At 37.9% G+C, this 25,263-nt stretch overlaps 1 protein-coding gene across 3 annotated transcripts in view; it reads left to right on the top strand.

Annotated features, from left to right (window-relative positions):
- The window catches only part of NEBL (nebulette), a 245,584-nt gene extending 239,192 nt beyond the window's left edge, over nucleotides 1-6,392 (top strand). For all 3 annotated transcript variants that reach the window (XM_066198895.1, XM_066198903.1, XM_066198887.1), the window contains 2 exons: nucleotides 327-442; nucleotides 5,963-6,392. In XM_066198895.1, the coding sequence (XP_066054992.1) occupies nucleotides 327-442; nucleotides 5,963-6,139 (293 nt within the window). In that variant the 3' untranslated portion in view covers nucleotides 6,140-6,392. The remainder of the gene's footprint in view (nucleotides 1-326; nucleotides 443-5,962) is intronic.
- Nucleotides 6,393-25,263: the final 18,871 nt, after the last annotated feature.

Below are 25,263 nucleotides of genomic sequence, written 5' to 3'. Positions count from 1 at the left end.
ATTTGGTGCTTCATCTATGTCAGTACCAAAATTGAGTTAATGGTGTCTTAAGCTTTCATAAACCTTTTAATGGTTAAACTTCTAATGGTACAGTAAACTTTTCCTTCCAACTAACCATGGTAGTGTTTGTGGATAAATTGCTGTAGCTTTGGCTACATTTATGTGTAAATCAACCTCTAAAAATATGTTCTTTATGGAAATAATTCTGAACTATTTTGTAGGGAGGAACTGTTAACAAATAGTGCTAATAGTCTACAGTTTATACAAAATGTCAGATAAGGGCTGTTTGTAATATTAATTAATGTGTTAATATTTTTTTAATGCAGCCCCTGTTCTCCCTGGGGCATATCAACAAAGCCAAACTCAAGGATATGGATACATGCACCAGACCAGTATGTCATCCATGAGGTCCATGCATTCACAGCCTCATTCAGCAAGTCTGGTGAGTATTGAGTTTAAAGGAGAATTTTGTTTGGTAAGCACCATCATCAGCTATTGTGGAATCTCTTAAATATGATTAAATTGAACCTCTGGAGTTCTACAGTTGACGTATTTGACTGTCTTTATCATAAATGTAACTGGTAGTCCTCATGTATTAAAAAGATTTAAGTGACTACGGGCAGTGGTAAGAACTTTTACATCAGAATACATTTTTAAAAAGTATGATATTCAGAGAGCAGAGAAATAACTGAATTCTTTACCTACTTAAAACAAATAGTAGATGGACAGTGTTTCACAGGCTGAATTTTGATGTTATGCTCTGTGATGAATGCGTGCTCCTAGCACTGGATGAAAAGCAGTGATCTGTTAAGATCACCGTGTTGGTTTAAATTAGATTCAATTTTTTTGGCTTGCTGAATTTGTGCTAGCAGGCTTCGTGCCTACCTGTATTACTTCTGCTTGTACAGAGCTAGCTCAGACTCTGGATTGCTGTGCCCTTTCTAATTCCACACAATAGTCGTGCACCGACTCGTGTGTGATCCAAACTGAGTTACACTGGTGGGCAACTGAGAAGAAGTTTTGTCATGAAACCATGGCCACCTCATGAAGTTCTTAACTGTGGTGGATGGGAATGTAAAGCTGGAGTGAATATTTCATTTTCAAAGGAACTGGTCATGGAAGGAGAGCTGACTGGTATTCAGCTGGTAGGAAATTAAGCTTCTTTTTTTTTAACTCCCTATATAAAAAATTCAGTTTTAATGATTATCATATATTTTAAATCATATTGCTGCCTAGAGATTTCCTAGTTCAGATCCAGACACCTTTTTCTGTTAAAAATATTGTAATTTTAAATTGTAAACTATTTTGAATAGATGTATATTTACTACCTGTCACCTTTTTTAGAGATGAGTAAATATTTATTAGGAACCAAACTTAGAGCTTGATGAGCTGAAAAAAAACCTGTTTTCAAGATTAGATAAAACTTGTATTTTTTTGTAAAACCGAAACTCCATGACATTTTATATTGTAAAGGTCATGACTTTCTGTGCGGTGTGAGTACTTTCAGGCTTGTCAGATTCTCAGCTGTCTGGGGCTGAGGGGGCTAACTTGCTGGAAAGTCTGGGATCGAGATACCTGCATCACTGAGTCAGTAACCTGAGAAACTCTTTGGACACTTGTATGACAGCTGTGAGGCAGCTGATAGTGGAATCAACCATTAATTTCCAAGGATATTACAAGGCACTTTGGGACCTGACTGCTTTCCAAAAGAGACAAAATCCAAAAAGTAGGAGACCTGGAAGCCTGGGCTTTGCCAGCAGATTTGCTAGTCATTGAGGAGCAAAGCAAACAGCCCTCAAATCCAGCAGACAGAAAATGGAGATGCCTGCAAATCTCAAAATGCTCTTACCAGCCTTTTGCAGCTTTGTTGGCAGAGAGATGACTACTATTTCCTAATACCTCTGTGTCCCAGTGACTTACCTGACAGGCTGTTGTAACAGTGGCATTTCAGTCATTTTGGGAATCATCATTTGCCTCTTCTTCCAGAATTGGGAATGTGAAGGTAATAGGAAAAGGAAGGGAGTGATGTTAAAAGATTTTAAAAGTAAGATTGATATATTTCAACAGATTTATTTTCCCTGTTGTGAAACTGTTTTCACTTGACATCTTTATAAGTGATACTGTTTTGTCATGAGAAAAAAATGAAAACAGCAAACATCATGATTTAAACTGATTTTGCTGTTGTTAAAAAATGGGTGGATTTCTCTTTAGAAAATAAACCCCAGCCATTTCCAGAGAGAGGAAAACAAGGACTGCTGGCCTGGTGCTGGCTGCTAACTTCCCAGTCTAGTGAGGAAGACAGACTGTGATCTTACCACCCCGGGGTGATGATGCTCTAAAAGAGGCATCTCAGATGCAGTTAGAAACTTGCCAGGCTCCCTTGTCTTCCCATCTAAACCCAGAATATTTTCATTAGCATGTGCAGCTTATCCAGGTGCATTGGATGTATTGCACTCAGCTATTGAGAAAACACAGAGTGGTCTCAGTGTGTGCTTGGGGGAAGCCACTGGCTGGGGATGTTTTTAATTGTAGCAGTTTGCACAGTCTGCAGGTTGATGACAGTCTTGGAGCACTTTTCAAATGAGGTGTGGACATGCTGTAGAAGATATGACAAACACAGTGTTTAGGTTCACTGCTTTCAGCTGCCTGTTCAGTTCTGGGCTTGGAGCAGTACTGCCAGAGATGCTGTGTTGTCTGGCTAATAACACAGGGAGGAAAGACAAGAAAAAAGTTCCAGGGGAAGGAGACTGGAGGAAAGGATTCCTAGAATAGTGACCTCAAAGTCTGAGCAGTTTTTGAGGCTTAACTAAAAGCAATGAAGGTGATAAAGTCATTCATCAGTGGCTGAGTTTTGCCAGGACATCTCTAGGGCAAAAGTGATCATGATCCCATGGGTTATATCAGGGTGAAGATGATTGCAGAGTTAGCTGCTGTAGTACATTTACTCCTTTCAACTGAGTTGTGTTGTTATCCAATCTGTCCCTAAAAGGCATAAGTTCATTTTATAGTAATGTTCACTAGTCTCCTATATTGAGAAACAGACTTTTTATAATTTCTAAATTTTCAAAATCTGGTTTATTTAATTTTGAGCTCTGTTTTGGTTTGTATTAGGCATGATCCTAACACAGTCTTTGGGTAGGTTTTTTTTTTCCAGATAAATTGCAGTATTTTCTTACTCTTAACTTCTCCACCCTTTCTGTGAGCAGTTCTGCATAATGGGATGAATAAAATTGTTGCTCATGGTACAAAGTGTTTTATAGCAGAAAGCCCTGAAGGCTATTTTCTTCTTTGGAAAATAATGGGGTGTTCACACACTCTTCAATATCCAAGAGTGGCAGGAAAGCAAAACCTATGCTGCAAGTTGGCTTTCCTTGGTAGCTGCTGTATGTGAAGGATGCTGCAGCAGTTACTGCTCTTTGCAAGGAGCCATCCATAGAACAGGTATGAATTGGAGGTGAAGTGGAAATACACACCTGCCAGCCCAGAACTGGCTGGGAAGCTGAGAATATAAAAGCTGCATTTCAGTTCTTCATATGGCCAAGACTTACTGTTCTGTCGTAGCAGTGGGTGTGAGACAGATATTTGAGGAGGTGGGAGTTAAGTGAGTTTTGACTCTTTTACAGAACTCCAAACTTACACCCTCTTCTAACTTAATACCCACTAAAATCACTACTGACAGAGGAATAATTCACTGAAATGCATTTTAAAAATCCGTGCTTTGAGTCCTTTAGGCATTGTAATTCTCGATTATATAGCCCAGACTACACTCTGCAGTGATAATTAGGCTTTAAATGCTAACAGGATTATTATGGAGATTTCTCCTGACAGCCATTTAGCACCTAATTAGGTGTTAAGACCATAAATTTAGGTTTCTCAGCAGCATTTAGGGCCCTAATAATTTTTTTTAAAGTTTGAAATTGCGGGCTTGTCTTCACAACTGTGCACCACAGTGATGTAGACGAGCTGCTTTTAGGAGACAGAAGTGGTATGTCCTTTGCCAGGGTACCCTAAGGAAGAGTGAGCATCCTTCTGAATGGCTAAACCTCTCTATTTTTCCAATTTTATGTTAATTTAGTAAACCATTTAATCTCTTCACTAGTCTTTTCCCATTTAAGGGATACCTATAAGCATGGCTCTAGGCAAAATCAATTTATTGTCTTATACCAGATACAGACTTGCTACTGTTTTTTAAAATGGGCTCTCTTTTGAAATAAATTGTTTAAAGGTCTAACTGCTTCTGAGTTTGTTGTAATAGCATATTTTTCACTGTTTTTTGGAGTTAGTTTCAAGGCTCAGCAGCAAGATCAGTTGAAATACTAGGAAAAAAGAAGATTCTGAAAGGCAGAGAGCCTTTTGACTGCTAGTTGACTACTTTATGAATATTTAAGGAATTTTTGGTGAGAATAGAACCCAAGCAATTATTTACTGTCAATGAAGTGCATAAAAAATGTTCCTTTTTTTCACTGAGTTCCATGCACACTTGGAAAACATTAAGGAACTGCTAGGAAAGCACATACCTCTGGTTGAAAACTGCTCTTGGTCAGAGCTTGTAGGTCAGTAAAACTACAAGGCATGGCAGAGAACAATAATATAGGGAAAGACTCAAATGCAGTTCAGGGTAGACTTGTAAGGAAGGGTCTCCAGTGTTTAAACAGGAGCTGATTTCTCTATCCCATTTAATTTGCACTACCAATGATAAAGGTAGAACCAAGACTAAAAGTGTATTTCTAGCATGGGAACAGTAATGATGAGTTGCCCTATAGAGTTTGGATTGAATAATTCCACGTTTCCAATATGTGACAAATGGACTGCTCACTCCATGTGGAGCAATCTCTACCTTTTAAAAAAATAGTTTCGTTTACAACACTCAAGCCCCCATATATAAGAACTAAAACTAATCCAGAGATGTTTTCTTGAGCAGAGAAGTTTGCTGTCTTTTATAAGGCTTAGACAATAGTATTAGGCATGAACTCACACATTGATTATTTTTGCCTTTTTTCTCTTTAAATTACCGTACTGGAAAAATTCAGCTACATATGGTAACAGCAAAAATTACTGGAAGGGAAATTGGATATTATCATTGATGCTTGAACTGCTTTTGACTTCTGTCAAGAGCCAGGGTAAAGAAAAGAAAGTACTCTTGGGAATTTTAAAATGAGCTAGTTTTATTCTGCTGTTATGGTACAAGGGAAGGCTGTTCTTCCTGAGTTTGAAAATCCACTTTGAATTAGAGTAAATGATGGCATTTTATTGGTTATGAGTGAAAATAAATGCTCTATTTAGAAAAACAGAGAAAAAAGCTGAAAGCTTGCCTTATAGTGGGCAGGGTTGTGGAGAAATTTGCTTAGCTGATGATGGGACTTTATGTGCTAAGTTTTGTCTGAATATGAAAATATAAATATTCATAAAAACTATTTTTTCGGCTTTTTTAAATCTTGTTTTTCCTTTATGAATGAATAATGCATTCATAAGTCTTAATTTGGGAAAAAATCCTAATGAAATGAAGGACATTCAGTGAGATGGAAAAGTTAATGGCCTGGATGAAGACTATGCTTCTTTTTGTAGTGAAGGCACAGGAGAAGCTATTTGTGAATCATGCAAATAGGGAGCAGAAGCAGAGCTAGCCTGGCTGGATGTAATGAACTGTTACAAGTGAATTAATGAAACAACAGTTAGAATATGTCAATATGCAGTGAATGGCTTGAAATCTGTTTGTTTGAAGCCATAAGACAATGTGAGTTAACAAAATAATTATTTTGCTACTCAGAACAAGGGCCTCTATTTGCTGAATGTTTGACATGATGTAGAGGGATACTGTTCCTTTTCAACAGGTAACTTGTGATTTGTCTCTCTGCTTTGCTCCCTCTATTCTTTTCTTCTTTTTTCTTCTTCTTTGTGCAAAGAGAAGGAATCTCAAGTTTAGACTTGAGGCTTTACAGTCTTGTTTTCTTTCCTTCAACAGAGAACATACAGAGCTATGTATGACTACAGCGCTCAAGATGAAGATGAAGTTTCCTTCAGGGATGGTGATTATATCATCAATGTGCAACCAATTGATGATGGCTGGATGTATGGCACTGTTCAGAGAACTGGGAAAACAGGAATGCTTCCAGCAAATTATATTGAGTTTGTTAACTAATTTTTGTCTCTAGTCCTTTGAGCTTTATTATGATTTACTTAAAATCTAACCTTTTAGAAAAAATCAGAAGAATCTTTTAAGAGTTCATGATCATTACTTTATCACTGCTATAACAGTTTGCATTCTCACTCAGAATCCATTTTAGAGTCCTTTAAATAAAAAAAAAAAAAAGAATAATCCACAAGAAGCTCAGAGCTTTGAAAACAGCATTGCTTAAAATAATGCTCTCTCAAAATGAAAAACATATATGGAAGCCTGGTGCTGCCAGTCCTATAAAGACTTTGGTCAATTAACTGTAAAGTGGTAATGCCTTTTCCTTACACCTCAAAGATGTTATACCCATAAAATTGATTCACTTCTTATGGCACTCTGAAGTCACAGAAGGTTAACACACTGAGTTTGAACACATCTTCAAATTATTAGGGAAATGTTTAATGTTTAAGCAGTTAGCTTCCTAATAAAAATTAATATGTTGAGGAGATAATTCAGTAATTTGAAATAAAGACAAGTAACAAGCCAGTAAAATAAAACACAATAAAATGTGCCCAGCAGCCTTACAGTAAATATGTCTATTTTGACAGCAAAAATTTCCTGACTCTTGCATATCCACATTTATTCTTGGATTACCCATTTTTTTCTTATTTCCAAGTGATCTATTAGCTTTGCTTCCATCCTAATCCATAAATTAAATCCAGGTCTGGATTCATGGCTCTTCGGTATGTTTCCTGCAGAAAATTCCTTGCAAAGACTATTTAAAATGTAAAATCTGTCAACTCTTCTGTTTCCTTGTAATAGTACTTAGCATTTAAATAGAAACCCTCATTAGGGCAACGTACAACCAATACTTCATGTTAGCTCCTATACCTTCACCTGTAGTGCTGTAAATAAATCTCCCCGGTGCGGCCCTGGTGCTGTGCAGTCAAACAGAGCCTGCAGTCACATCCCCTTCTCACCACAGGTAACTCACTCGCTGAATGGCTGCTTTGCTGATGAGCTGATGTCCCTCCCCCTGCTGCAGAAACACTTGTGGCTCCATCGAGCAGTGGAGGAGAGCTCTGGTTCTTGTAGTGCATTTCAGATCAGTGGCCTATTGCTTCAGTTTGCTCCCAAACTCTTGGTGATCCAACAGTGGGTTGTACGCTTGCCAAATGATTAATGATGGAGAAGAATCATGTTTTCTTTTGGTGACTTAATTTTTCTCGTAACTGACATCGAAGGGAAAGCTAACTAAGCAAAATCCAACATACTCTATGCCATTATGTTTCAGTTTAGCCATCTGTCATAAACAGCAAAAATATTCTGCTGACAAACCTTCACATGTGCTAATTTGGTGTCTGTTAACCTATGGCCAGAGCTGAGACATCCAGGTCTCAGTCTGTGAGGCTGGGAGAGCACCTAACAGCTGGTGACACAGTGGATATCTAAGAAGAATTTTGTCAGCAGGCTTGGGTCACAACTTGTTTTTGCTTTGACCGGGTGCTGCATTCTCTCACAGGGAGAAATTATGGAAGGAAGGACAAAAGAGTTAAAAATTCATGTGAGAAGTTATTCGTGTGGATGCAGAGACGTGTAAGGAAGAAAATGTTTCTCTGATAAAATAATTTGTGGAGTTCAGCCTTGTGCTAAGGAAGTTAGTAGCCCTCAGAATATTGAGCCTCCACTGGCTTTCTTCCATTTCTATAAAATTTTAAAGTAGAATTATATATAGAGCTTTTAGACAATTTTGTATTTCTCATCTCACATAGTAGACTACCCTGCAATAACTATTTAAAAAATAAGGAAAGCAGTGTGGATTTGTTATGTCAACGGAATTTTGTCAGGACAATTATCTGCAAGTTCTATTTTTGCACAGAGTTTTTGCAATTTCCAAAGAATTGGAAAGCTTATGTGATTTTATTTTGCATCTTGCTAACACAGGGATGATACCAGCTGCCAAGCAGAATGGAATGACTGCATTAAAAAAAAAATTAAAAATTCCTGACTGTGGAATTACCTGTGCTTTCTTGTCAGCAGCCTAATTTCAAGGCCAAAGCTGCCCAGGAGTATCTAACTTCAGAAAACGTGTTTTAAAAGCAAAATTCCATGACTGCAAATATGCAGTTTGTATAGTTGACTGCTGTGATTTAAAATTCTTGCAAGTTTTGCATAAGGAGCTGCTCTTGCAGCAGACCCTTGTGCATTGCTGGTGGCACCCACATGAAATCAACAAGTCAAATGGCTTTTCTAAAGGCTGATGTGGCATGCTGAGCTAGAAGCTCTGAAACAAGTAGTTTGCTTCCGTGTCGGTTTTCATCACTGGCCATCAACAACGAGGAGAGAAATTCCATCTTCTGCTGGCTGGCAAATATTTCAGATGATACCTGAGGCACAATTGGATGTCACTTGCTGCTGTGCTGCTCTGTTAGCTGTGTAATGCTGACAACAATAAAAACAAGGTGTCAGTTTGCTAATCAAATATCAATAAAAAAGAAATATAGAGAATATCTATATGGCATCAAGTTGCAATTTTTAGTGACTTATAAAAGAGAGAGTCTCCACCCATAAATACACACAATCATTCTTCCTAAATGAGGAGACAGCTTGCAGTGTTGAATACTTCACGTATAGAAGTAAATCAGAAAATGAGCATTTGGTGACATTAGAGAACTATGTTATGCTGAACAATAGAAATAAAATTTCCTTAATGAATTTTGAATATTCATTAGCCTGGCAGAGCAGCTAAAGCAATTTGCAAAAAATAAAAGGTCAAGAAAACAAAACAGTATGTGAATTGTATTTCTCTTGAGAATGGTATGTCAGCAGAATTATCAAGATCTGGTTTAAGTTACTTATTCTTGTAGTCAACTTTTTTGTCATATATGCTCGGAAATTCATGTTTATTTGGAATGATTACTGCTTTTTGATATAAAATAAACTTTAGTGTAATTTTGCAGCTTTGTTCTAAGCAATGCAATCAAAGGCCCAAAATTATCAGAATGCAATTATTTTTTTTTTTTTATAAGAACTAAAATTTGGTAGGCAGGGAGAGTAAGTCATGAACTAAATTGTGCCAGCACACTTTTTTCAAAGCATATGTTGGAGACTGTTATATGTAGTGTGATATAGGGGTGAAAAGATGCTACATGCTGTCTTGTCACCTTTAAATTTTATACACATTTTTAGCATAGCATGTTCCCCTCACTGTTCTTTCTTCATGTAGTCAACATTTTTCTGGGGAAAGGAAAGGGCTTTTAAGGACTTGAATTACTCAAGCTGTTCCAAAGTTCAGGTTGGAAGTCCACGTTCCCATTTTAGAAATAAAGAATTCTGTAAAGAATGCTGTAATTCTTGCTAACATGAGTTTAAATGTAGAAAATAACATAGGATATATTCATGCATACATACAAGAAAAAATGGGTGCCTTGCTTTTCATTACTCTTTCTTGCCTGGCTAATCTTCATTTTTTAAACAAAGCTACGTACAGGTACTGCTGTTGTAATTTTTCATTATGGAACATTAGCATTTAGTCTTGATGAAACAGGGTTTTCTTGATTACATTTGACATACAATAAACTACTTCAGCAGATTGGGATTTGATGGAGAATCACCTCCCATGGATTATGTTTTTGACAAATGTGTCCCTACCAAGTGATTCTTGGGGATGTGGAAGGTCTCCCATACATGGGAAAGGTAGTAATTCTAGTTTTTATTGTACAGTGACTTCATGTCATCTTGTACGATGAAAAAAAAAAAAAAGACAAATACAGAGGTCTTTGGCAGAAGGTGGTACAGGGTATAAAATCATAGATTTTTATTAAGTTGATTAGTACTCCACTTAAAATATAGAATACACTTTAGTTAGTAAATGTTTAAATAATATACTGAAACAGACAGAAGATGCTGTTGAAAGAAGTCCTCCAAACTGATGTGCTGGCAAATGCAAAGTACCAGTGAGCTGTAGAAGATTAAACCATTTTGCAATGCTTTAGTGATTTTCTCCAGCTTTATGCCATAGGAACCCCATCTCTCCTTTGGAAAGAAATCCTGAAAGCTCTATTTCCTAAACTGCCTGCACTACAACAGTATATTCAAAGGAATTTCATATGCTTCTTGTGTCTGATAAATAGAATTTGCATATTGTACTTAAGTTGTAATCCAGTTGTTGTTGAAATTCGTTTAATTATTATTATTTTAGGGGGAAAATAAGCTATACTGTAGCATTTCAATTGTGTATTGAATATTACTATTAGAAATTGCTAGACCATTGGAAGACAGCAATGACTGTATTGACATTGATTAGCATGATGTGGAAAATCTCTCAGCTGTTGGTTTTTGCAGTGTGATATAAAAAGCAAAAATGAACCACTGTGCAGTTTGGCTTATGTTTGCTTTAAAGTGTGTAAAGTTTTAGTTATTTTGCAAAACTGTACTGTATTTGGGGGTATACAGTTATGAAGGTAACAATTGTTTTTCAAAGGACAGATAAACTTACTCTTGGATCATATGATGTATCATCTTAATTTGGCTTTTGTTATGCAGAAAGTTAACACCAGCTATTAAAATATATTTTAGTAGAAATGCTTTAATTCCTGTTTCTTCCTCTACACTGTGAATATTTAAGCTTTGGTGGACTAGAGCAACATCATGCTGCCCAAAGTACTAACCTATGCAACCTAGTTCACATTTTAGTTGATGTCACAGTGGATGTAACATAACAATTTATTTTGCATAACATAAACTTCATTCAAATAAAATATTAAACCCAGCACTATGTATGTATTATATTCATAAACGACACTCTGTAAAGCTACCATACCCATTAGTGTAAGCTCTCAAAGATAGATCTTGCTTTAACTAAGGAAACTTTGAGTTTTCAAACTTAAGTAGAATATTTCGCACTATTCATCAAGTATGATCTCAGAAGTTAGTTTCATGAAACATTTTTATTTCAGACATGCCCTCTCCTTAAAAGGTTAATTTGCCTTTTTCAGTCTGCATTTGTAACCCTTCAACAGAACATCAAGTTACATTCCATGACCCTTGGTTTGTTTAAATAAGAAAATACAGAAAGTGAAGGACGTCCACTGTTTTAATTGATACTAGTTTGCTTGTCTCTGAATGGGAATTTGGTTAGGTGTGCTCTCAGTGCATCAGTGCAGCTCTAATAAAAAAGATTGCATTGCTGGCTTCTTTAAGACAGTTTTATGTACAAATGTCATCTTTATTCATTTACACGAGTAAATTATTTTTAAAACATTGTAAGAAAGTTCAAGTTAAAATAAAATCCAGAAGTATTTTGGAACTGCTCTGCCTGTAGTTGAAGAAAATTATTATGCTTAGGGACATGTTTTATTTATTTGAGTGTTGTGTAGTACAGTGGACTGCATTAGAATTTTTATATTCTTCTCAAGTGTTGGTTTGAAGAAGGCTGTTAACAATGTATGAGGACAAATGGCAGCCACAAATGGAGCTGATTAGTTCCTCCTAGGTAAGTGACATGCAGTTGGTACCATAGTAATTTCTACTTAAGAAGTGTGTTAGCATTTCATATGAAGTTTAATTCGTTACAGAGTTGTGATTCCATGTTCTGTAGTGCTTTTATATGTTGAAATGTTGCCAGCATAGAAATATCCAATCTTGATATATACTGTAGCAAACAGCAGTTTTCCATAAGAGAAAGATTTAAGAGCTGCCAAAATGGACCTTAAGTACTTGGAACATGTTTTATTTGAAAATCCCTCCATAATTTGCTAGAGGTACTGAAGCGCTTTCCTGTGTTAGTGGCCCCATAGAATATAATCATCAAAGATATCTACGTACTGGCACATGAAGTTCTCGTGGAAACCCTCCATGCATGCCTGTGCTTTGGACAACTCAGGAGTTTCTAGTTATCAACGCTTTTAGGATGCTCTGATTTCTGCTCTGTCTCAGAACTGGACTTTTGGTTTTCTCAAGTGTGTTAATTAGCAACAATAAGCTAATGTGCCACAGAGCTCTCAGTGCTGAGGGGATAGCTGCATGAGCATGAGTGCATGAGCACTACCTTCTCTCCCGTCTCCCACTCACACTACCAAGCTCAACCATGTTTCCAAAACTCTTCTGCTGTGACTACCTCTCTCATCTTTCCATGAAGTTACCTGTGGGACACTTTAAAGTGATATCACCAAATGAGCCAGATTATTTTTTCTTCCAAATGATTTTATCTTTTATCATCATTCTTTCAGCAATTCTGTTTATTGCACAACCTTGAAAACAGTAATATCAGCATAAGGAAAGAAGTAGCATGAAATTGGCAGAAGGCATGGCTGAAGTGAAGTCACAGATTTCTTACTCAAATTTTGCTGCAGAAGTTAATACAAGTCCACCACCTGGCTGAGGGCACCATCTGAACAACTGACCTGCAAGCTGAGTGGTGATGTGTCGATATGCTTGGCCTTTGTGCGCGTGTGTGTGTGTCTGTGCTGCAGGGTCAGAAGTATTCTGGGGTAGTGTGCAGATACCTTCTCCAGTTTCTGAGCAATTAGGTGGAATCCCAAGAGCAGGTCACCCGCTGGCATATGGCATTCATTAAGGCAGATTTATCCTTTAAGAAAATGAGACCTCACTACAGAGGAAACAAAATATTAGTAGGTTTAAATTACCTATTTTTGTGCCCAGCAGTAAGGAAATCCCTTGTGTGCAGTCAGAAGACTAAGGCCCATGGCACTGCAGCAAACTCCTAACTCTGAACTGTGTTTAGTAGCAGAGTGAGATGATGTGCCACAGAGCTCACCTGCTCCACAAATTTGATATTGCATGATGTGCCACTTGCTGGCATTGTGCTTAACAATGACAGCAGAAACTAGGGATTCATCTTTATCCACTACATCCTGAAAAGATCCTACGAGTCCTTGATTTTGTATATTTTAGCTTTGGTTGCTTTCTCACTTGCCTGCTGTTGGTGAAATCTACATATAGAGAGGCCTGTTCTCATGCAGAAGACTACTGGCTTGTGGCTTTGACCACTTGTGTCTGCAAAGAGAGATCTGCAGGTATTAACATCTGTATCTTAATATATTACTTGATGCATAAACAACTGCCAGCTTTTGTGATTTGTTTTGATTCAAGCCATAATTTTTCTGTGTTTTTTGTCCTCCTCCATCTTTCTTCTCTTGACATGCTTATAGCCTGTGTTGCTTATACAGCAGCTTTTCCAGGACCCAAAGGAGATATTTTTGAGAGGTTTCTCAAAGCACTGAGAAGACTTTTAATTGCTTGAAAAATGCTAGTGTTATCTCCCTATTAAATTCTCCCTCCCCCAGCAGTTGTACACTGGCTTCACTATCCTCCTTTGCCTTTTGCCTCCTCTTCCTTCAGTCAAGCTCTGACATCTCTGTCATTGAACCTGATGGGCTTGGGGCCCCTCCAGGCAGGCCTTCAGACCACTTTCTGGCCTCCATAGTTCCTGTGTTCAGATTTGGAACTTTAGTGTAGCTCACCTACCTGTTCTCCTGTCAAGACCTTCGAGCAGAAACTCAAAGAGTATTAGCATGTGCCCATTTACCCCAAGTGGTGTTACAATGCTTTTGGCTCAGTGATGAGCAGTTCTCTCTGAAGGGCTCTCTTGACGGTGTTTTCCCTGGCTTTCCTTGCCTGTGGGTACCTGTGGCTGCTTCTGAAATAAGCTGCTGATTTCAGAAAAGAGGGACATTTTTGCTGTCTCATAAAAATCAGTCTGAATTAGTTGTTCTTCATCGTCTTCTTCAAGGGTTACCATCCTTATTATGTTATCCCTGATTTTGGGTTAAATTCTTTGATTCAAAAGTCATTCTCTCTCTATCAGTGTTAGAGTGAAGGGCTCGTACCGTGTCAATGCAATCTGTTGCTCTCTGTGGAAGCTGTGTTGGATAGGCACTGTCCTGCTCACCAGAACCTTTCAGTTCCTAGCACTGCTTGTTCTGTATTCATCAGATGGGATCTCTGTGAGACGTGACTATCTGCACCAAACCCCTGCCTTTCTATAATAAAGTATGTCATTATAAAATAAACACTTTTTCTGACTTATAGCTCCTCTGACTCATGATGACATTGACATCCTCCAATTTTGTAGCTTGTACTAACATTAGGAAGCATGCATCTAAAATGGGTGAGATGTATTATGCTCTAAGGGACTGTTTAGGCAGCCCTTGATGATTGCAGCTATTTTACAGTGTGGATATCTCAAATTAAATGGGATAAGTGGCAGATCAGGTCTTGCTGGCAAGTGGTTCAGCTGAGAAATGAGTTTATGTGTTTATTTGAATGACCAAACTATTCAAGAGACTGTCTTTTTCATTTCTACTCCAGCAGTTCAAAACAAATACAAGAATGAGATGACAATTATTCATAGTTAACTAGTTAGCTGTTCAGCCTAAACAATTTATTGATCAATATGGAAATAAATAAAGTTAACCCGGAAGTTCTGGCAAACCACCTGCAAGGTGGAAAGGTGGAGCTAGGCATTTGAACTGATGTTCAGCGTGCTTGTGTATCTGACCACCATTTTCTCTTTTCCTAAATTTATTAAAAATAGTGGGAAACCTCTGTCCCTCACAGCATGACCAGCATGCTGTTAGAGAAATTAATCTTCAATGGATGAATAGATTCAAGGGTGTTGTAAGGCCTTGGAAGACAATATTTTTCAGTTATGCTTTCAAATCTCAAAGTTACCAAAATACTAACTTTACTCCCTTGCATTTTCTTTCAGCCCCTAAATCTCACTAAAATGGTTTTGCTCTGCTCCATGTTCAGCTATACATTCCCTGTAACAGTCACCTTTGTGAGACGGGAAAAAGGCCACAAACATTGGAGTACTTCAAGTGACTTTCACTTATGATTTTTTCATTGCTATGCTAAAAAACATCTGCAAAATATCCTTTGTTCCAAGGCTCTTTATTCCACCCACTAGAAACATGTTGTACAAATAACATACTCCCTGTTCATATGCCACTGGCCATGATGCTCTGTTGCACAGCTGTGATTATTATGAGAGGGAAGACACGTGCTACAATGGCAACAGCGAAAATCTTGATGTTGGAGCAAGCACCTAGCAAAGACTCCTGTGAGATCTTTCTCAGCTTGTTACTCCTTTGAAAATAGTAGCCATCACTGCAGTACCAGTGTTCTGTGCGACTGTTAAAATTATAACTTTGCAACTTGGTTTATTTTCCAGGTGCTATAAAGTCAACACAGCTGCAGCTGCTTTTGAACAGGTAGATTTTAAATGCTGATTTGACTTGTTGCTGCCTGTGTTTTTGTTGGTTTTCTTTCTATTTCAGATTATGGTATGATGGCTAAGTCAGAAGGACATATCAGGTCCTCTAATTTGACGGCTTTCTGCCATTCTACAGATGTATGTTTTCTTATTTTAAGCCTTCTTTTTCCCAGCACTTTCTCAGAGATCAAGAATGTGAATAGGATTTACTCAGCCTCCTACAAGAAGGCCAGAACTAGTAATCTGAACTAGTTCAAAATGATTCAAAACAAGGGCATGGGCACCGGTCACAATCAAATTAGTTTCTCCTACAAGTTGATTCATGCAGCACACACAGTCTTGTGCCTGCCCTCCCCCCCCCCTCAGTTTTCCTTCTCTAAATACTCCTGGTCTAGTGACCATATATTTTAAAGTTAATTGAATCACTTTTTGTAGGCGTTAAATAACAAGAGACTTTGCACTTATTATTTCAACATGATTCAACCCTGATCACCATCGCAAGGAATCTATAACTTCACAGATAAAGTAGGTGGAACAAGATTACTTAGTCTGTGCTTTAGTGTATTTAAAAGGCTTTTTAAAATTTAAATTCTGTACAAATATGCAGTGAATGTTTCTGTACAGGATGAAATAACTTTATATGGCTTCAGAAAGCAATGGTGTGAAACCATTGATCATATCGGAATAAAGGGACCTTGTTTCTTAGTCCAGACTAAGGTATCTTAATCTGCTGTATTTCTTGTCTGCATCATGCTGTGTGTTCAGCTGAGGCAAAAACAAGGTTGAAGAGGCAGATTTTATAATATATTTAGATTCAGAAGCAGAAAGATGAGAGACAAGTGGGTTTTTCAAATTACAGCTGAAATCTGAATCTGATTACAGAGTGATGTTGGAAATTTCACTGAACATTTTAACACTCCGGTGTGCTTTATGAAACCAGTCATCATTCTTTAATGAATTGAATATAAATAGTGAAATGCGTACTGAACTAGGGATCATAAAATTTTGTTTGCACTTAAACCAAATATCTAACAACTAGGGAATATTTAATTAAGCTATGTGAACTGGGACATCATCAGTGAAATGTATATCACTTCTGAATTCTTGGGCAAGATACTTATTCAAAATTGCTTTGATGGTGAGAAGAACAAACAAATTCTGGATGAAGATTTGAGTTACTGGATGACTAAATCAGGCATGCTCTGAAAGACCATCTCTTGATTTTTCATGGTAGTATCTGAGATACACCCTCTCAGCAAAGAATTCAGGGCTGTTAACATGAGTGGGGATTGATGAGTACCTGTGCCATCCTCGGTGAGGGGCTTCAGCTTGGAGATGTTTAAGACCTTGTTTTGGCTGCAGCATTTCCTACCTGCTGTCAGGAAAATGTGAAGGGATGATATATACTGCATAGCTTTGTCTCAGTACATCCTGTGTGGCTAAAAACATCATGGGTCATATTTAAATCATGTGTGGAATGGGTGGGAGAATGCTCATGTTGGTCTTGAACAGAGAGGAAATCCTTAAGCAGAACTGGGACACCTGGAAAAGGTGAGGGCCAAATCCTAATTTTGACCCAGCTTTGTTAAGGGCTTGGGTGCTCCTCATGGCTCTGAGGAAATGACCTTTTGCCACTGATGAGCTGGTGTTACCTCACCTCTACTGTGTCAGCAGGTCTTGAGTGCAAATCTTCTCAGGGCAAATCACTCTGGTTGGGTGGCCTTGAGAGGACCTTCTGCAGAATGTGCAGCTCAACCCTGCCATTCAACATGGGCTCAATATCCACAGATTTCTGAGCCCTCCTTTTTAAATTTTTATGAGTTGTTCTTTCTACTTTAATGCATATTTTTATCTCAAGCATCAGAACAGCAGCTGAGGCAGGAGGGACACAGGGACAGGCTACCTTGCAGATGGGAATGCAGCAATGGAGCTGGTGTAGCCAGTGTCCCAGGAGGGAATACAGATCCAGGCGAGGCAGGAGGAGCTGCTGAGCCAGAGGTACCCCAGAGGTACCAGGGCTGTGATGGATTGCATTACCTGGGAGCTGAGCCCTGCCACTTACTCCTGCACATGGCCCATAGGAAGGGGTAGCTGATGTTCAAGGTACTGTTCACGGTACTGTTTCTCCTAGGTGGATATACGAGCACTTGTGATGGATATTTTTGACACTCTCAGTCCAATTGCAAAGCTTGGAGGGACAGAAGAAATTTTCCTGAATTTAGGTTTTTTTCTTCAAATCAAATTACGCACAAAAGCATTCCATGCCTTCCTTGGCCAACCATTTTCCAAGTATGGTAGGATTTTTATCATGAGAACCAACCTTCATAGTTTACTTGCTTTTGTGTTGCAGGGCAGAACAAGCTTCTCTTGTTTCTTTTTTTATCTGGGCAGTTTTCTGCTGTGATGAGAACAAAGGTCTCTTCGCATGGTTCAGTGAAGACATTCAGGAACTGCCACTGGCCACAGTAATTTGCTGCAATCCTCCTGATAGACATTTGATTGATAGCTATGAACTTACTGCCATTTTTCTAAATCTCTCTGCATTTTTAAAAAAAGTCCAGTAGCTGAGATGGAGATATACAGCGATATCTCTTTTCTTATTCTGTTGTACACTGAAAAAGAAGATGAGGAGCAAAATACCTGCGTGTGAGGTTTTAATACAGCCCTCCAGGGCTGGGTGAGCTGTAGTTGATTAGCAAAGGAAAAGGCAGTCATGTAAAACTGGCACAAGGGGGCAGGTGTGCACTGCTGAAAATTCTTCATAGGTTGTGTTTATGAATGCTTGCAATTAGCTACAGGACACAGAATGGTAACTGTCTTGTTATGCGCATAAATGGCTATTTTAATTGTGTTGTAAGAAAAAAATGTCCTGTATATTTAATGAGAATGAAACCTCAAATTTCTACATGCAATCAAAAGGGCTTAACAAAATAAATGGTTTACACAATTTGATTTCCAGTATGGATCAATAGCAGAGACAACAAGAGAATAAAGATGTGTTTCACTAATACTTTTTACTGGATCAAATGAGATGAGCCCTTCAATTATCATAATTCAACACTTGAAATTTACACGTAATGTCAAATTGTATGAAATTTACACGTATTGTTGTTGTGCTTAAAGGTATCCTAATAATCAAAATTTTGGATGTGCTCCCTGAACAGTGATAATTACAGTGGTGGTGCATATGGTGGAGTCTTAGGAGTTCAGAGAGTTAACTGTGTCAACAAAATGCTATATATGACTGCACAAAGACAGGCAGTGCAGGAGGCACAAGGCACAGTTAAAGAAGAGCTATAGTAAGAGATGCTATAGCAGTAAAAGTTTCATTATGCTCTTAAGACAAATTAATTTGCTGTAGAGACAGCTACTCGTGTAGTGACAGCATTTTCCTCCCCAAACCTCTCCTTGCAGTGACATATTCTGCATCTTCAGAATCTGATCTGTTCCACATTTCATCCACAGTGATTTTTTTATACTTTTTTTACATTCAAAAACTTCAAGTGCTAGAGATAAAAGCAGTAAATTTATTTAATGTGATTCCACTAAAATTACTTTCTATTGCTGTCTGGACTTGGACTAACATAGGCTTTGTTTCTCAAGCAGCGCCAATGTCATAACTCTCTTCTATTTAGAGACATCCGAAATTTTTCGATACACAAGACATGGAGGTGAAGCTTTACAAGAATAGGTGTTTCAGAAGACCTTCACTGTGGCTGAGACGAAATGAATGGAAATAATACAAGACAATAAGCTATTTACACATATACATGTATAGAGTAGGAGTTTGCAAGTCTATGTTAATCTGTGAGACTTTTTCTGTGGAAGAAAAAGACACTCAAGACTGTTTAAAGCCTGACTGTTTTATTGTTGTAATACCATTGTGACAGCAGATGATTAACACTTGCCTCGAAGCAGTAGGGGTTTAGTACAGCTGCAGACAATGCAAGGGTGAGTAGCTGATGCTTCCCTGCTGCCTTTCATATTTCCAGACATATTTCTCACCTCAGTTGGATTGCTCCAGGTCAAAAATGAAGATGTTTCTTTCCAAACAGTTGACATCTGACTGTCAGAGTCATCCCTGACTGACGTTCCCTAAATATTTGATATCTTCATTTTACCTACTAACCTGTATTATGGACATGGTAAAGCAATTCCTTTGCCTTTATACAGATGCTTTCTGCGTGAGCATATCTTGAATCTCTCTTCCACACTTGCCAAATGCATTATTTTCTTAAAAATTCCTTCATGTTCCAGTTGCAAATTATTTTAGTTCTTTGCATTTACTTCATATTCTCTTTGTTTCTCTCATTGTCTGAATTGTGGGCAAGGATTAAGAAAGCTTCAGCAGAAGCAGTGAAAGGAGGACAGTCCAGCTATGCAGGGCTAGCTGAGGTCTCCATGAGTGCCATGGAGAGAAGAGCATGGGCAGCATCTCCTCCATCAGGCACTACCAAGACTTGGCTTTTGCTCCTCTTGGGCCTCTGTAGGAAATCTGCTACTCATAGCTCGATGATGATGATCAGAGCATTTGGGATGTGGAGGATTTGGGTCAATGTGGAAGTTTAGATGTGGCCACGTGGTGTCACCTCTCTCAGCAGAACCAAAGACTGGCTCCAGACCCTGGGAAAAGGCCTCCTTCTCCCCACTTTCTGCGTAGCACCATGCAGGCTCCTCTCCTTTATTTTACACTGGTCAGTAGGTAGGTAGTAGCCATGAATGCCCTTTTCCAAGCTTTGATTGTAGGTATTGCAGTTACTTATAAGGAATCACTACAGCCTTGAATTTTTTGTTCATTAGTAATTGCTTGTGGTTCATTAAATTCCTTAATTCTGTCCCGAGCTCCTTAACCTGAATATTGCTGGAATGCAGTTTTTCACTTTTTTTCTCCATTCTTTTTTCCAGCCATAACTATTTATTATTTCATAATTTTACTAGTAAATATTCCAAAGCTGCTTGTATACTTGTTTTCCTCCACAGACAACAGATACTTAATGAATTCTGACTATAGAACTGCTGGATTCTTCTACTGTGTTTTGTGAGTCTAATAAAGAACAGAGCAGAAGGTATGAGAGCTTAAGTTTAATTCCAGATTTTTAATTTTGTTTATAGCTAGGTCACTGCCAAGATGTCATAGAGACATTTTCATTAAAAAAAAAAAAAGTATTACTGAAAGCAAGAATACTGGGCACCTAAATAAAGCTATTTAGCGTGTCATAATCTTTTAAATGCCAGTTACCTGCTGTGTAAACCTGGAATGAAAGTGTTTTTGTTGCTGCAGGATCCAATCCCACAGGAAATGTGTTAACATTACAAAAAATAATTTTAAACTTTGTACCATATTTACACATTATGATCAAGATCACAGCGAAGTGCTTTGATGAAGACTTGATTTGTCTGTGAAGAGGAAATGTCTGTCATTGAGCCAATTTCCCTGCTTCATCTTTCAACCCTAGTTAGTTTTCTTTCTCAAATTTTTGTTGTTAGTGTTTGTTAACCGACATTTGACAAGACAGCTAATTTCAGCCAGATTGATCATCTTTCTCTTGGCATGTTGTACAAGTAATTTCTGACCTCAGTCCTCAGAAAACATGGAGAAATGCTATTTCCTCAGTTTTAGTGGAAGATTTCTGATAAACATTACTGTATTTACTGAATGTTTGTAAAGCATCAAATTATGTTGCACTAATGACTGTTTAATGCTGAAGTTCAGCACATCTCACAGCTGGGCATTAGCTAATGAACACAAGATGGTCTATATATAATAGCTGTTTATCCTCTCAAGAAAAAAATCCCAAGTTTTATCCCAGAAAGCCTGGGTGAAGCTTTTAAACCAGACAGTTTTACAGACATGCTGTCATTCCTCAAATTAAGTATATTTCTCCACTGGCTGTCCATGCTCTAGGAACTATGAATGGTTACTCAGTAAAGGACCACCTTCTATGCCTGGTTTGTTCAAAGGCCCTTACACAGAGCAATACTCTGCCATGCATAAAACCAGGTCATTGAAATTTTGCACATGCTCTTAAAATACATTTTAGAACAGGAGGAGTATTGTTCCTTGTGTCCTGACCAAGCTTGTGTTGGTGACATTATCTTCTTTTTCAGAATTCCAATTATTTTCTATTTTCTATTAATTTATTACTTTCGGTGGAAAGGACACTGATTTTGTTAGCATACAATTATGAAATGCTAGGTAGGGTTCAGGTTGCGGCACAGTCCACCTCTTTCTGGTACAGAGTTGAGCTGTTGAGGTCCTTATTACACTGGAATTGCTGCTGCTTCTCAAGGGGCTTGTTGGTATATTTTCTTAAGCTGCAAGTAATTAATAGAGAATTTTCTGACTTTTGCTTGAATAGTTATCTCTGATGGTGTTACAAGTTATTCTATGAGAAGTTGGTATACGCAATGACTAAGAAATAAGTCTGGGTGAAACAGTACTGCATTCTCCAGTAAAAATCTGCATGTTTATTTCCTGAAGATTTTAGTGACTATTTCTCCTGAGTGTGGTGGTTGGCTGCTTTTTTTTTTTTTTTTTTTTTTTTTTTTTTTTTTTTTTTTATTTTTTTTATTTTTTATTTTTTATTTTTTATTTTTTTAATCTATGCTTTGGAAGATCTTCTGGAGCAGACAAGTGATCTGCTCAGTTAGCCCCAGCTTAAAGCTCAGAGAGGAGTGACAGGGAGAAGGAAAAAACCAGGACAACAGAACATGTATCTGTCTTGCACAGATGAGAAGTGCTTGCGATGTTTTCTCCTTTTTTTGCCAGATCTTCAAACATCGCCTGTCAAATAATTTAAGGGAATTCATTCTGTAACTCCGTGCGGCAGATTTCAGTGAGGATGTGACAGGTGTTCTGAAGTTTCACCACAAAGATCATAGTTCACCTCTTTCTTTCCTGGCTGAAAATATCATTGCTGCCTGTTGTGGTTTAGGAGCAGCAATCTGCAATCCAGTTCCCCCCATCCCCACCCCCTTTTCCTAAGACTCTCCCAAACCAGATGCCCCTTGCCCCCTCCCCTCTTCCACCTCAGGATAGGGTTGAGAACTGGAGGCACAAGAAAGGTTTAAAAAGATGTATTGAGATAAAGATAATTTACTGGAAACAGCAATGAGATACAAACCCAGACAGAAACAATAACAGAAGTATTCAAAAAGAGGATGATTTACATGCAAAAAATGCTCACTGGCTGACCTGACCTGGTGCAACCCTGAGACATTGAGCAATGGTGAATGGACCCCCTATGCCAACTGCTTTTTCCTGACTGCAAACCACTCCCACCTTCTCTGAAGTGAGAGTGCCTTTCTCCTGCCCCTGGTGGTATGGACAAACAGCCCAGACATGCCCCAAAGGCTCCAGACTCATCTCCAACAGCTACTGCCAAAAAATTCAGTCTGTCCTGGCCAAAAACCAGAACCCTGCTGAACAGGTGTCAGAGGTGGTGACTAATTTTCAGGCCCAGAACTAAAAAGCATATTATGGCCTGTAGATATTTCTTCCAGTTATTGATTCCAAATATTGTGTGCTTCATTTTGCTGAAATAAATGATACATTTACATCTCTATGTTCTGATCAGGACCGTACCAGTAGCACTGTGATCAGATGTCAAATACAGTGTCTACAGTGGGCATTAAAACCCCCTGTTTTATATATTAAGGTTCATGAATCCATAATTTCTGTCATACATATAACAAAGAAGCTGTCCAAAATGAAACCTATAGTAATGCCAAAAAGTAAAAGGCAATGCCAGAATATGCTTGGCTACCTGAAATCATGAGTGTCATAATATATCTTAGAAGTGATTTATGTCAAGTCCCTCCTTGAAGAAATACTGACAATGGGAAGACTGAGTAGTTTTTACAGCAGTACATGTCATGGATGCAAAACAAATTACTCAATGACTAATATCTTCTAGCTTCCTTTTAAAATTATCAAGTGGCTATTACATGATTGTCTCCTGGAGGAAAATTATGGGATGACGTTTTCACCCTTTTACTTCCCTTAGGTTCTTGTTCCTACTGAGAATTTGTACACAAGTCAGAGAAGCTCCTTACTTTTGTATAAACTATTAGAGATTGCGACTTGACATTTTCACTTTTAAATAAATCTTGAGGTAAAGGTGCCGCTTCAGTTCCTGTTTAGAAGCTCTCAGCTTATGTATTCCAATATGTGTGTGTGTGTGTGTGTGTGTATGTAAGTCTGCCACTCACCATTATAACAGATAAAATAAAAGCTAACTGGTACTTTGCTGTTTAGAATTTAATTTTGGATTTGTAGGACAAAGTGAAAAACAGAGATAACTGCAGTTGTGTGGGTTGTTTACCTGAAATGGAACCACTCTTTTACCTGAAAAGAAATCAGCTCATTTCCATCCTTATGCTGGCGGAAGTATCTGTACAGCCCTGCAATGAACCAAATCCAGCAAACCCACAGCATGACCACAGGTAACCCCCAAAAGAAACAAGTTAATTTTAACAAGTTTCATTCTTGGTAAAGAACTGTAATAGAAACAGTAGTAAAAGCTAAACATCATACCTTACTAACACCAGTTAAATTTCATCAAATATGGGCATACAAGAAGCTCTGGTGTCATGTTGCTGTCATGGTACATTTGTCCAATGTAGATGAGGTTTGAGACAAAGCATAGCCACTGATTCACATGCTATGATATCACTAAGAATTTTAAAGTCAAATTTTGTGTGAAAGTAGAAACATACTCATTAGAATTTAAATTCTTCTTCTGGCAATGTTTTGAACTTGTTCCTACTCTATAAGCCAAACACCCTGCTGTTTGAAGGAGGTTTGCTAAGATTCTTAAGATAAAAAAGGGATGTTTTGCTGGGTAAATGTACATAAGGTATTTTAAGCTAACTAGCCTTGCAGCAAAGAAGCATTCTGTACCATCAGTAAGTATCTGCATCATGTTTTATGTAACCCTACAATATTAATGGGATAACATTAGATAAATATATTTAAAAATAATTAATGTATCATTCATTTCATGTTAGTGTTCATTGCTTTCAACGTCTATATTTAGAAACAAGCACTTACACCTCTTCTGCTTGGACCTGCGCTCATGAGAACAAAACAAAATGATAAATTTTTGGTTGCGTGTGTTGTGATTTCCCATGCAGATATGACAATGCAAAATATAGAGCCAGGTCTGGCTATAGGCATCGAAAAACATGTAGGGAATTTCCTCACTCTCTGATGACAACTCTTTCCCTTCCTTGTTCCTGACCTGTGGGCATAAACTGATTACAATAATAGAGCTGTTACCTTCAGTATTTTATTTTTCCCCCACAGCAATCTAAATATATTTTTCTTCATCAAAGAAGAGATCATGAATGAGAATGACTACTTTATAAAACAAGACATTATAAAAGGAAAGGAAACAGTGTTTGAATGCCTAAGCTTTCTGCAGGCAAACCCAATTAGCAATAAAAGAGCTTTGACTTTATGGGAAAACTATCATGGTAACTCTATTAGAAAGGAAACCAGACTATTTTCAGTCTTTATCCCTTTAAGAAAATCTTATGGCCATTTGCATGTTTTTTACTATTGCATTTCCAACCTATTCATCAAGAGACAGACATTTTACACATTAAATTATGCTTTTGTGTGTGTGTATTCAATAGGTCTTTTCACTCCTGTAAATCCACTATTAGTCCTAGTACAACGTTTGCTTATGTCTGTTTTGTGTCAGGAAGCTTCTTTCTATTCAAGACTGCACGAAATAGCAACATTTCCTAATTTCATACAGTCCTAGTTTATCAGAGCAACCCACTGAGCAGTTGTTCAGCTGTGAATTAGCTGTATGAATTCTCTGGTCCTTCGCCCATTGTACATTCCTGGGCACTCTGTGGAAGAAGTCCCAACTTTCCCATCACAGCAGTGCTGGGAGGTGCTTCC

Source organism: Chamaea fasciata, unplaced genomic scaffold (genome assembly GCF_029207755.1).
Source record: "Chamaea fasciata isolate MVZ Bird 193981 ecotype frontalis unplaced genomic scaffold, bChaFas1.0.hap1 SCAF_1, whole genome shotgun sequence".
Lineage (NCBI taxonomy): Eukaryota > Metazoa > Chordata > Aves > Passeriformes > Sylviidae > Chamaea > Chamaea fasciata.
Note: the sequence above shows the minus strand (reverse complement) of the source record. Positions and strands in the feature narration are given on the sequence as shown.